Source organism: Gallinula chloropus, assembly GCF_964237585.1.
Source record: "Gallinula chloropus genome assembly, chromosome: 2".
NCBI classification, from domain to species: Eukaryota; Metazoa; Chordata; class Aves; order Gruiformes; family Rallidae; genus Gallinula; species Gallinula chloropus.
Genome location: NC_140086.1, coordinates 5502907 through 5517083, shown reverse-complemented (window position 1 = coordinate 5517083; position 14177 = coordinate 5502907). Strand labels below are relative to the sequence as shown.

General features: G+C 40.5%; 1 protein-coding gene across 5 annotated transcripts in view; it reads right to left on the bottom strand.

Annotated features, from left to right (window-relative positions):
- TRAPPC9 (trafficking protein particle complex subunit 9) overlaps positions 1-14177 on the bottom strand; it is a gene marked incomplete at its 5' end in the record, with an annotated part of 523282 nt that overhangs the window by 491140 nt on the left and 17965 nt on the right. For 4 of the 5 annotated variants that reach the window (XM_084279723.1, XM_084279724.1, XM_084279726.1 and 1 more), the window contains 4 exons: positions 2672-2815; positions 4163-4379; positions 9837-9962; positions 13626-13747. In XM_084279723.1, coding sequence (XP_084135849.1) covers positions 2672-2815; positions 4163-4379; positions 9837-9962; positions 13626-13747 — 609 coding nt within the window. The remainder of the gene's footprint in view (positions 1-2671; positions 2816-4162; positions 4380-9836; positions 9963-13625; positions 13748-14177) is intronic. The other variant, XM_084279727.1, reaches the window with a different exon arrangement.

Sequence of the window (14177 nt, the reverse complement as noted above, 5' to 3'; positions counted from 1 at the left end):
CTGAAAAGACTAAAAGCAAAGGTCATCACAGAAAGACTCTGAGTTACATGGTATCCACTATTCTTGGTCTTTCAGGTGCGCTATTCTCTTTCTGGTGTTGAAAGGTATGCATGTACATACATGAGAGACCATGTGGCCATTCTTCAGATTGGTAGCCAACATTGTTCTGTTTCTAAAGAGAGTAATTATGTTAATCTATGGAATAAGAGCAGCAGAACAGACATTTTGAGACTCCAAAGGCCATGCTAAAGCTGACAATCCAGTTGGCAAGAGAAGCATCTAAAGGGTCCCAAGAGAAGTCAGACAACCATACAGGCTATATCCATGTCCTGGTTGTGGTCAGGCCAGAGTTAACTTCCCAAACAGCCAGCACAGGGGAGCTGAGCTAGCCTGGGATGTTTTCCACACCACCTGACATCACTCCCCCATAAAAATGCAATTTGGTACAGCTGTGGACCAGAACCAGGACAATCCAAAATCAATAACCACTGTGGTGAGAAGAAAAACATTGTCATTCATCTTGTTACCTTTGCCTACTGCCTATCCAAAACCAATGAGTAAAGCCAGTGTCAGACAGTCAATGTGCATGTTCATTTTAGCCTCCAAATCCTCAAACACCTGCCAAATTATTTTTGGGAACCAACTTCTAGCCTAAAGTCCCATACTAGAGGATGCAGCTGGAACTAATAGTGGTGTCCAATGATGTACAAATGAACCATGCACAGGAATGACAGGAAGGCACTTTAGGACATTTCAGGAAGTACTTCCAGATATTTACCTCCCCATCATCTACTGACACTCACCTCAAGAATAAAGACATCCAGAACACTGGTCAACAGATGAAAAATTAGTTCTGCATGTTTCATGCAAGGCAGAATCATCATAGAGTCAATAGTTTCATTGAAGTACATAACAGACAGATCAGTAGAGATCTCAGATGTGAAGCCTGCTGTCTCACTAGAAGGTTGAAAAGAACTAAAGCATAACACTATGGAGGTCCCATCCCTGGAGATATTCAAGGTCAGGCTTGATGGGGCTCTGAGCAACCTGATCTAGTGAAGATGTCCCTGTCAGCTTTGGACAGTTTGGGATACCACTGACCATGTCTGAGCAACATTCTATCAATAAAGGACTTCAAACACAACAGCAAGTTCTATTTTGGGTGTCTTCAGGTGAGAAGGATAAAAAGATTCCGCTACTCTTCAAACACATTGGAGAATGTTCAGTTTGATTTTTCAAAGACACTAAATGTCAGAGTTATGTTATGAAATGGGAAGCTTTGCTCAGACATATAATGTCTGAAGACAAGAAACACAAAAGTTGCTTCTCTATCAAACCTTTTTAGGATTATGGATTAGCAATACTACATGTGGACAGGCATAGAAGTTCTTAAAGCCTTGTCTTCAGCCAAACTATCCAACATAACTTCATTAAACATCCTGGAAAATCCAAGGACCTTTTGACAGCAAAAATGATCACCAGACAGAAAGATGATATTCCAGTTTATCAGTTCATGTCTTTCTTCCACTACTGGTATGAGGGACTGAATATACTGGCAGGGAAAGACCTAAAGCTCACCAGCAAAGTGCTACAGGAGCCACCAAGGGGAAACATTTGGCAATAATTAACGGGGGGGGGGGGGGGGAGGGAGCAGGGAAACTCTACACCATTTTATTCCGATCCTCTTTATTGTAGAAGTGGAAAAAATGAACTTTTTGCCTAACATACTGTGACTCAAAAACATTTTTAAAAGACTTTTCATCACCAGTTCTATCTCATTAGTCATGGGACAAACAAACATGTTTAAAATAGTCTTCCTAAGAAGTGTACTACAAACATAAGTAATAAGTTTTAGCTTTTCCAGGTGGTTTCTGCTCTCTCCCACAAAAGGGTCCTCACACAAGTCATTACCATTTCTGAAAGCCATACGCAGACACATTCATTCCATTGTCATTCACTCACAAATTTAATAAATCCCACTGAAATTTATCACTGAATTAAAATTTTTGAAAGAAACCACAGATATGTAATCCCACTGTCCTAGTTAAGCATTGTACAATACAATTCCATCATGTTGAGCTTCTACAAGTTCAGTGCCTCAAACACAGATCAGGATGGTGTATACTCCCTTTGATGAATTCTCTAACCAGACTATGAATGTTTCATCAGAAAACATATTTCCTCAGAAAACTCCTGATAGATTCAACCTGAACTACTATACACACTTCTTTTTTGAATTTACACACTTCTTTTCAACCTCAACTCCTCTCAATCTCTTAATTAATAGCACACACATATGAATGCTGCTAGTATTTTCAAGTAATACTTTTTTTTTTTAAACCCAAATTAAGCCCTCCAATTATATTCTTAATATTTACAGAGGAAATAGAGTATTAGGTTTGAGACAGTCACTCTACAGATGGAAAATGTTAAGGGAAATTTTATTTTAGATACTACACATCAAGGTCAGAACACTAATATTTAAAATCAGTAACACTGTATACATAATTGATTGCCATCAGCAAACTACGTCACACACAGACAGAATTCACTGACTTGTGTGCTCTCCATTACTTCAAGTTAACTGTATTTCAAAACAAGGTCACATTATTTGACCATAGGACAGAAGAAAGTGAAAGTATCTCTTTCTTTTAAAAAATAAAAATCATACCTTGATCAGAAAGAAAATCCAGCATGGTCTGGAGAAGGAAAGACAGATGCCTGACACACAGAGCAGGATTACCCATTCTTCTGGAAGCGTACACGAGTTCATGAAGCAACCGCATCTGCACGGCAGCCCATCCTCTGTGAGTTCCTATAAAGCAAGCAGACATTTCATGCTTTTAAAAGCTAGAAGCCATCACAAGCCAACTGGTTTTGGTTTTCTTTATATACTAAGCAGTAATTTAATTCATCACCAGCTGGAACTGGTAATTACAAAATCCAAATCTTGTACTGAAAGCAAAGTAACAGTATGAGGATATACAAAACAGGGGATGCACAGCAAAACCACTCACCACCTGAAACCAATAACTAATGTTGGGGTAATTCTTGAGCTGAACCACCTCCTGGCCCACCCCCACCCCCCAGTTATATACTGAACGTGACATCATATGGTATGAAATGCCCATTTGACTGAAACACTGAGCTATACCAGCTGTAGGAAAAAAATTAACTCTATTGCAGCCAAGACCAGGACATGTGTCATTATATCTACATATGTATGTGTGTCCATAGGCAAAACCAAGTAAAATCTTTCACTCCTTGATTAAAGGAACAAATAATACCAAAACAAACACAATCTGGTATGCAAATTGAAGGCACTTTAATTGAAAACGTGCTCAAAATAAAATATGAACTTTTTTTGTGCTGGAAAGTGTATAACAAAAAAAAGCATTTTTGAAACAAAGTAGAAGTGAAGCTCTCATAAATAAAGCATAATTATTTCTTGCAAAGAGAAGAACAAACATATTCAGCAGTAGCTTGCAGAAATTTGAAACTTAGTGTTGAAAGCAACACTAAGTAAGAAGTGAAGGTGTTGTTTTAAAGAACTGCTCTACTTGTCACAGTTCATTTCTGATGGGTAATTACTTCGGTTTAATTTGAAATTTCCCAAGGAAATCTGTTACAGAAAGTCAGTTGAGTGACCCCTATACTCAGCTCTGGGGACATCACAGCTCAAATCCTGTGTTCAGTTTTGGGCCCCTCACTACAAGAAAGATATCGAGGCCCTGGAACATGCCCAGAGAAGGGCAACCAGGGTGGAGAAGGGGCTGGAACACAAGGCTGATGAGGAGCAGCTGAGGGTACTGGGGCTGTTTAGCCTGGAGAAGAGGAGGCTCAGGGGAGACGTTACTGCTCTCTCCAGCTCCCTGAGAGAAATGTTGTGGGGAGCTGGGGATCAGACTCTTCTCCCAGAGAAATAGTGATAGGACAAGAGGGAATGGCTGCAACTTGTGCCAGGGGAGGTTCAGGTTAGAAATGAGGAGAAATTTCTTCTCAGAAAGAGTGGCTGGGCATTTGAACAGGTTGCCCAGGAAGGTGGTGGAGTCACTGTCCCTTGGGCTGTTCAAGGAAAGACTGGATGAGGTACTTAGGGCCGTCACGATTCTATGATTCTACGACCGACTACGCAAACCCATACTTTCCCAAAGACACTTACCTTTGCTGAAATCTTTAGGATCCAATGATAAGCTATAGCCAGGGAGAGTTTCCAAAAGTAGTTTGTAGCAGGCTCTCCACCCAGGTTCTGGGATGCTAGGTGCAGCGCACTGCATCGCCGCTATGCGCTTGAAAAAGGCAGACTTCCGGTGAAAGCCAATACGTTCATACAGCTCCGACAGAATGCTGTAGCGCTGGATTTTTTCTTCCTCTGAAAGCTGAAATGTGAAGGGAGAAGAGAAAAGGAGGGGTTTCAATCAAAATTTTAAAGCTCATATCTGAGTTTCTTTAAAAAAAATAACAACAGGAGGGGAAAAAAATGCTGTAGACGTATCTCCAACACTACAGAAGGCCAGGGATTTTGTATAGAGCAAGTCATGACAGCTTCTACTGCCAGGAAAACTTAAGCTTGCTTCAAGTAAAACAGCTAGCAAAAGCAGCAAAAATAGAGTTCTTCAGCAACTTTATTTGTCAGTAGTACTAACAAGTAAACAGCCACATCGGTCACTAACAGTTGTGTATTTTATGAAAGCTATTTAACATGGTGTTCATGTGCATAAGAACACAAAAATAAACCCTTTCCAAAGTCTACTGGTTTACCAAGTTAAACACTTTCATCCCTTTATGATTAAATCTAATGATTAATCTTGAATTTTCAGGCTGTGAAAGCAAAGAAACTGCTGCCTCGATTTTTCTGTGTCTCTGATCTTGTAAAACACAAAATTTCCATTCTGTGGCTCTATAGGTATGTGGACTGGCAACTAGTGAGGAAGAAATTAGTGAAAGGTTAAGCCCTGCTAGGCTTAAAGTTGAAACAAACTCTGATGAGTAACTATCAACACATGCTTCTTTAACTTATCATATACAAAAAGTCCCAAGTAACCATTCTTTCCCCTCTGCTCTGAATGACAATCTTTCAGTGACAATCTTGCTTTGAAATAAGAGAGCTAAGAAGAAACTGCTGCAGAAGTTCTGGAAGCTACCAACTATTTCAAGACTACATGACAAGTAACAAGCGATACTGAGCTCTGAAGGTGAACCAGTGCTGACACCTACTGCACAGTATCTGCTATGTACAACCAAAAGCAATATAAGGTATTTTAAGTCACACTAAAGCTGCTAACATGTTTTACAAAGGCGTTTAACATGACAAACTTCATGCAAAAATAGCACTAAAGGACAGAAACGGTGCTTTTGCCACTCATTCTTCAAAGCTGAAAGTATCAATTGGTGGTTTCTGTGCATTTAACTTCATTTAAAGCCTTGCAAATTCAAAGGAAGATGCCAGACACACCGGTTAACTTTTATAAAAACAATTAGCTCTTATAAATTAATCTTCAAAGCATCTTTTTTTAAAAAAGGTCTGCGTTCCAAAGTCATTTCTAATTTTGGACACAGGTTTATGAGAGACCTCAAAGAAGCCTATAGTTATCAGAACCTTATCTGATTGATCAAATCTTAGGGTTTTAGCATATGAAGAAACACAGCCAGATAGACTGGCGAGTCATTTCAGAAAGTTTCATATTATTTTTGAAGGTGAAGTTACTATTTCCCCTCAGAATTTACAACACAAACCAAAGGCCAGTGCAAAAATACCACCCATCCATATATGGGACCAGTCCCTGTAAAAAGAGCTGTAGAAAAGCAACTGCACCAAGCTGAACACTTCCATGAATCGATGCAGCTGCAAAGAGCACACAGCCCAAAAAGAAAACAGAGAACAATTTTAAACCAGTTTATCAGAAACCCCAAAAGCCATCGTTCTGAAAGAACATGCCATGTCAGATTAAGGTTACCTACTTCAGCAGAAGAAAAAAGCTGCTCCACTTCCCTCCCCCCTGCCCTTCTGTTTCTATTTATGTCTTTTTTAAAAAGCACAATGAAAAATTGTGGTAGCAGAGTTGAAAAGGGCATGAGCACACATCACCTACTAAAGTTAGAAATACATGAAAAAAAAACCCTAGCAAAAGCTGTTCCTCATAATACTGTCAATGTTGACAGAGCTATGGAAACTAAATTTTTAAGATGAGGCAGGGAAATGCTATTTAGGTAGCTACGAGCCATCTCTGATAACCAGAACAACGATCAGAGAGGCAAAAGATTCCTAGAAACTTTTATTCTTACCATATCTGAATAAGTTTTTTAAAAAAACTCCTACTTAACTTGTTGCTTAATGATTTTTCCACAGTTACTCAAATATTTCCTGCAACTGCAGGAAGCTGGTTTTACATCACCAGAACGATAGTAAAACTGTGTTTTGCCTCAGCACAAACAGTTAGGTATTATCATCAGGGATAGAAAAGAAAATAAAATTTAAAAACAGAGACTCTCCAAGAGATTAATCCTGGGAAGCCTCCAGCAAGCATTCTGCAGGCCATTAATGTTGCATCCACAAACATCTTTCCTGACCTTACAAATTTATAAAAGTTTAAAGCCTACAAAGTGGCTGCAAAAACCAATAATTTCTTCCTAGTATCTAATCTAAATCTCCCCTCCTTCAGCTTGAAGGCGTTACCCCTTGGCCTGTCACTCCATGCCCTTCTGAACAGTTTTCTCCCAGTTTTCCTACAGGCACCTTTAGGTACCAGAAGGGTGCTGTAAGGTCTCTCCAGACCCTTCTCTTCTCCAGTCAGAATAAGCCCAACTCTCTTAGCCTGTATTCATAGGAGAGGTGCTTCAGCCCTCTGAACATCTTTGTGGCTCTATCTTCCAAGGACCCTCTGGATGGCATCCCCTCCCTCCAGCCAGTCAACCATACTACACACTTTTGGTGTCATCAGAAAACTTGCTGAGGGTGCATTTGATCCCACTGTCCATGTCACCAACAAAGATGTTGAACAGTACCATTCCCAGTACCAAGCCCTGGGGAATGCCCCTCACCACTGTTCTCCACATGGACATTAAGCCACTGACCACAACTGAATGTGACCATCCAGCCAACTCCTTATCCACCAAGTGGTCCACCTGTTGAATCCATGCCTCCAATTTAGAGACAAGCATGTTGTGTGGGACAGTGTCAAACACTCTGCACAAGTCCAGGTAGATAACAGCAGTTGTACCTCCTTTATCCACTGACACTGTTACCCCACCACAGAAGGCCACCAAATCTGTCAGGCACAATTCAGCTTCAGTGAAGCAAGATTGGCTATCACCAATCTGTTCCTTATTTTCCACGTGTTGAGCATAGTTTCCAGGAGGATCTGCTCCATGATCTTGTCAGACAGAGGTGACACTGACTACCTTATGGCTCCCAGGTCTTCCTTTTCTCCCTGCTTAAAAATGTGGGCCATGTTTCCCCTTTTCCAGTCAGCAGAAACTTACCCCAAACTTCTCAAATATTCTATAAAGTGGCTTAGACACTTCATCTGCCAGTCCCCTCAAGGCCCAAGGATACATCTCATCATGGACTCGTGCACCTTCAGGTTCCTTAGATGTTCTCAAACCCAATCTCCTGCACTGAGCAGTTCCTCATCCTCCCAGTCCCTGTCTTTGCCTTCTTCATGTGGGCAGTATTGCTAGAGCACTTGCTGGTGAAGACTGATGCAAAAAAGTCATTGAGTATGGCAGCCTTCTCCATACCCCAGGTAACCCAAACTCACTTTTCCTTCTGGAGACGACCCACATTTTTACTTTCCTTCCTTTTATGACCAACATACCTAGAGAAGCTTTTCTTGTTGGCCTTTGTATTCCTGGCCACATTTAATTTTATCAGGGCTTTAGCTTTCCTAACCTAGTTCCTGGCTGCTTGGACAGCTTCTCCACATTCCTCCCAGGACACCTGCCCTTGCTTCCACCCTCTGTAGGCCTCCTATTTTGTGTGCCCAGGAACTCCTTGTTCATCCATGCAGAACTCCAACACCTGAAGCACAGGATCTTTCCTATACAGTTAAATTTTGTTTAACTGCTATAACAAACCAGGTTGCAGATTGCACCTCCAAAGTCTGTAGTTCACTATCCAAGCAACTGAGCAGTTTTTTCACAGGCTTGTTGTAAGACTGGCTTTCAAGAGGGTAGCTTTTTATTTGTTTTTAATTATTCCTTCCTACATTAAAATTCTATAATCTCACTGCCTTTGTAATTAGATGTTACAATTTATTCCTGATAACTGGATGCAAAGATAAATCTTATTACCCTGCAGCTCTCTTATAATCAGAAAACACTAATTACATAACATTAGTAGACTGAGTAGAAGATTGAATACATGAAAAGAAACTAGTTTTCCTGTTCAGAGGCATAAACTTTATCCTGTGAGGTGTTTATTCTGTTGCTGAATATTGGTGTGTTGATATTCTACCCACCTGCAAGAGGAAAATCACTGTCACCTAACTTAAGAATGGCTTGGATTGGAAGACACCCCAAATATCATCTAATTTCAACACCCCTGCCATGGGCAGGGACACCCTCCACTAGCCCAGGTTGCCCAAAGCCCCATCCAACCTGGCCTTGAACACTGCCAGGGAGGGGGCAGCCACAACTTCTCTGGACAACCTGTTCCAGTGCCTCACCACCCTCACAATAAAGAATTTCTTCCTAATGTCTAACTTAAACCTATTCTCTTTCAGCTTGAAGACACCATATACTCAGCTTCTACAGTGGCATAATGATAGGAGGAGATACAGCTGACGCCCAGTTTGGTCTGTTAGCCAATTTCCTACCTATCTTGCAGACCACCCACCCATTCTGTATCCTGCCAGCTTTTACAGGAGAAGGCTGTGACAAACAGTGTGAAACACTTTGCTGCATGTTTCCAGATGATAACTGCATTAACTTCCTAAATTCTGACTAAGCTACAACAAAAATACAGAATATACCTGATTATTATTTCAAGGTTTTCTAGACAATGGGAGAGCTGGCATTTATAGACTATATTTTATATAGCATGACAATGCACACTGAGGCAGGCTTTCCATGCATGAAGTTCTATCTGTAGGGTCAACAGCCGGTGGCATACATCAAGTTCAAAGTTATTTTAGGGGAAAAACAAAGCAGAGAGAAAGAAACCAGCCAGCTAGGAGAAAAAGCAGCAGAGCCTCAAGAACACCTTTCTCTGGTTCTCTCCAAATACAGCAGATGACAAAAACCATGATGCCTTCTCACCATGCTTTTTCACTAGATGCATTTCATCAGGAATCATAACTGTTTCTCTTTAGGGCTATTAGATCTGGCTGAGGCAAGCTTTGATCAGGGCACGGGTTGCATGCTGACTAGCTGCCAAGTTTTGTGGTTGTGTATTCTCCTCTGAATTCCATCCTGATTTGGCCTACCCAAGAATTCACACTATGTAACAAAAATTCAATTCATTAACACCATTAATCAGACTCTTAAGCTCACTCTGCAACAGGTCATTCCCTATTTGCACACAGTTTCATTGAACAAGATACAATCAAGGAAAAAAGATCCACTTCAGATCTGTCCCAAGCAGTTGTTTTTCCCCAGTGCAACATCTAAGGATAATAACCAAGAGTCTTTAATCTCAAACTAAGTCCTCATGTTTTTAGATAAACTCTGGATACCTTTTAAACCAGACTCACAGACAGGAAAATCCTCAGAAGTCCTAGTGAGAAGGAAGGAAGCATTACAGAAAATAAACTGGAGTCTCCTGAATTTAACTAATTTTCACACTTCAGTATAATCTGTCAAACAAGAGGAGAATATAACTGGAGTTCCACACTGACCTGGCGAAGGTTGATATAAACTGCATTCTGCAGAAACTCAGAGGCTTCCATGCTCCTTTTCTGTATTGCAAGAACTCTCACTGCCTTCACACAGGCTTCCAGTTCAATCACACCAGCATTCTTGTACTTGAAGAGGGAGAAAGTTAAAATAATATTAAAGCATTGCACCTGTTAGTTGTTATAAGTGTTCCTGCACAACACATAAATCAGCTGTCACATCTTACAGATCCAGAATTCTTTAATGCTAGTGACTATATTGTTAAATTATCACATATGCCCAAGTGAAAATTAAGGTGTCATCTACAATGTTATTATGCAAAACAACAGTTTTCAGCCTCTTCACTCCCTCCTCTTATTTTGAGGCACAGCACAGCTTCAGTCTGAGAGTTGAGACAAGGAGAAAAAACGTGAACATTAGTATCATTTTGGATAACTTTATATATATATATATATGGTGGGTGTGGGTAGTGAGCCTGCAACAAAGAAATAAATTCCACCTTCACAGTGTAATAGGTATGTAAACAAAAAGGTCAGGTTTACAGTAATTCATCACAACCTGCACTGTTCTATCACAGTGAACAACAAATTAATTTTGCTTTTTTCTGCTTATTATAAAGTACACTATACAGCACAGGAAGCTATAGACACAGACCTTCCATTTTACTGCACCCCTTTTCTCTTTAGTTAAAAGTATCACTGAATTAAAAACAATTCTGTTTTTTCTAGTATTAATTTACAAAACATTTTCTGTAATGACTGTTTCAGTTATTTAGCTTAAGAAAAGCAGGAGACAATGTAGATGCGCTTTCATCTGGTTGAACTTAGACAAACACAGCCTGTTTTCTTTAAACAGTCTTGGCTGGTCATTTCCTCAAGCAAAAGTGATATTCTGTGTGGGTTTACATGGCAAGGTTCTGGTCCTACAGCCCGTGGAGAGAGAGGTCCCTGCCAGGGCAGGTTTTCTGGGGGGACTTGTGACTCCTTGGGGGAACAAACTGGAGCAGTCTGGGCCTGAGAGGCATTCTGTGATTTTATGACTGCACCCCATAGCAGTGACCCACACTGGGGCAGTTGGTGAAGAGCTGAAGCCCTGTGGGAAAGGACTCACACTGGAGAAGTTTGTGGAGGACTGTCTCCTGTGGGTGGGACCTCATGCTGGAGCAGGAGAAGAGTGTGATGAATGCACACACACCCCCCACCCCACCCCCCAACCCCACCACCCCCCTGTCTAAGAAGGAAAATAACTAGTGAGGAACTGACCAAAACCCCCATTTCCCTTTGCCCCCATGACACCTGGGAGGAAGAAAGGAAAGAAAGAAATCATCAATAAAGTTGAGTCACAAAGAAGGCAGGGGTGGGGGGAGGTACTTTAAGATCTGGTTGTACTTATCAGTATCCAACTCTGGTTTCCGTGTGCATGTGGTCTATTGTAATAAATGAGATGTGTTGGGGTGTTTTTAGTACTGTTGAGTCTGTTTTTCCCACGATGCTGATAGCACAATGATCTCTCCCTGTCCTTGTCTCCACTCCTAAGCCTCTCAATATATATCTTCTCACCTGTCCAGCTGAAAAGGGGAGTGAAAGACCAACTTTGGTGGGCATCTGGCCTCCAGACAGCACGAAACCACTACATACTGGATATTTGAGTCAAAACTATCTCCTGCTGAAGTTAAGCTCTGTAAAGGTATTTATCACATTTGAAATCTAATGGGGTAAATAAAGCTCAGAACAAAATGCAAGAGTTACTCCATCAAAGCAGATACATATTTCTCTCCTGTGCATTTATATTGGCAAAAATAAATCACTGGAGATTTAATCCATTGTAGAAGATGCTACAAACGTTTCTTAAGCACCAGTGATAACATTAAAAAGTAAGTAGAAAGTGTTGCTTCCTCAGCATTAGAGCTAGGAGTTACTGTATCCAGAGGTCTTGAAGCGACAGAATATAACTATGCTTGTCTTGAAAAGATAGAGATTAATTCCAAGACAAAGCTCTTTCTAATTTGCAAGTGAAGCATAGTTATTACTTGCTGAAAGCATAGTGTATATTATTATAATCAAAATATAAATATCCTGCCCCAAGTCCAACAAAGTCCAATAATTTTACACTTCTAAAGGATTCATCCATATCTAGTTGAGCAACTTACCCTTAAGGTAACATAAAAAGCTGAATGCATACTTGAGAATTACTGTTAAATTGATGGATTCAAATTTATCTGAAACTATCCCTCAAACTATCACCTCAAACTATCACCTTTCATTGCCCCTGACCATAAATTAACTCATGCACACAATTTCGTCATTTGGAGAGCATTCAACACAGACATGGAAATGCCAGATTGTGTTTATATAGCTTAGTCTAAAGATACTTTCTATATCAAACAACAGATGCATCTGAAATTAAGAGGTGATTAAAGCACAAATAACTACCCTGTGATAAATTAAACTTATCTTTAATGTTGATGTGGATACTGAGTAACTATTGTGACAGTATGAAGTCTTTTTTTTCTCTTCATATTGTGAATGCAAACGTGCCTATCTCCTGTGCTGAGCATTTACGCAAAACTCCTAAAAAAAACCTCCAGTAGAGCTGAAAACTGTTTAATTTTTCAAAATCTGCTTTTAAGAACATTTGTCATTCACATTTCCCCCATGACTCCCTACCTCTCTGCATACTCTAAATACAACCTGCCTGAACAATCCTGTAAAATCACATCCATCATCAGCAACCTCTTCATAAATTTCTGAATTCCCCAAAGATCATTCCAGCAGGCTCAGTCAGTAAGTGCTCAGCTTACACAACACATTAAAGCAGCACCGGGGTTGATGATGGATGCATTAAGGACCATAAACACCTGGAATAGTTAAACCCTGAATCACAGAATTGTAGGGGTTGGAAGGGACCTCAAGAGATCAAGTCCAACCCCCCTGCCAAAGCAGCTCCCTAGGACAGGTCACACAGGTCAGTGTCCAGATGGGTCTTGAATATCTCCAGAGAAGGAGACTCCACACCCCCCTGGGCAGCCTGTCCCAGGGCTCTGTCACCCTCACTGGGAAAAAGTTCTTCTGCATATTGGTGTGGAACTTCCTGTGCTCCAACGTGAGGCCATTGCCCCTTGTCCTGTCCCCAAAGACCACTGAAAAGAGGTTGGCCATTTCCCCCTGTGTCCCACTCAAGATATTTATAGACATTGATCAGACCCCCTCATAGCTGCCTTTTCTCAAGGCTGAACAGCTCCAGCTCACTCAGCCTTTCCTCATATGGGAGATGCTCCAGGCCTTTAATCACCTTCATGTCCCTCTGCTGGACTCTCTCCAGGAGATTCCTGTCTTTTTTCTACCAGGGAGCCCAGAACTGGGCACAATACTCCAGGTGGGGCCTGACCAGGGCAGAGTAGAGGGGGAGTATCACCTCCTTTGACCTACTGGCCACACTCCTTTTGATGCCCCCCAGGAGCCACTGAAATAGCTAACACTTCTGCCTGATGTGTTTGTAAACCTTATTTTTGTCTATAAAACAATTAATACCAAACCTCCAGGTTTTTACAGGCACAGTAAATAGTTTCCTCAGCACATTGCTGGTTTAGCTGTTGTCTTTGAGCAAAATTCTAAGATTCCCAGTCTCTAAATCAAGCACTTGGTTTGGTAGTATAAATTGTTCCTATACCTTCCATTATCTGCTTTAGAAACTGTACTGCACGTGCTTTAGAAGATCCTCTGAAACCAAAACCACAGTAGTTCATTATTCATGAGAACTTCAATGCAGTTGTCTCAGATAAGTAGGATTACCTTGCCATAGTAAGAAATGGCTTCTTTATATTTGTCTATGATGTCTTCAGGACTAAGGCAATTCTTGGCACGTCCTATCTCAGCGCTCGTATCTGCATTGATGCCATTTGAAGTCAGCGCACCTAGAACAGGGTAAGAAACGAGCAGAAGGACTTTTAACAGATATGAACTATCTAAGAAAAAAACTAGGTATGCTGGTTTGGAGGTCTGACCAAAGCATACACAGAAAGAAGAAATCATGTCCTGCCTAAAAGATGCTAGTTCTCTTCACTATGCTATTTTCAAGCGTGCAAATGAAAAATGGATTAAATCATAAACCACCAGACATGAAATAATCTTTCACTTGATAAAATATTATGAATGTATTTGTTTTCTACTCTTATCTAAGTATTTAGACTATGAATAAAATATACTGCCAAAAGTAGATTATAGCCATATCTGAGTATGCAAGTTCAAAATTGGAATTATTCCCTGTTCTATTTTAAAATATGAATTTATAATGTAGACCTAAGGAAAAAAATGAAGTGCTCTTTTTTGTATATAAACTAATTA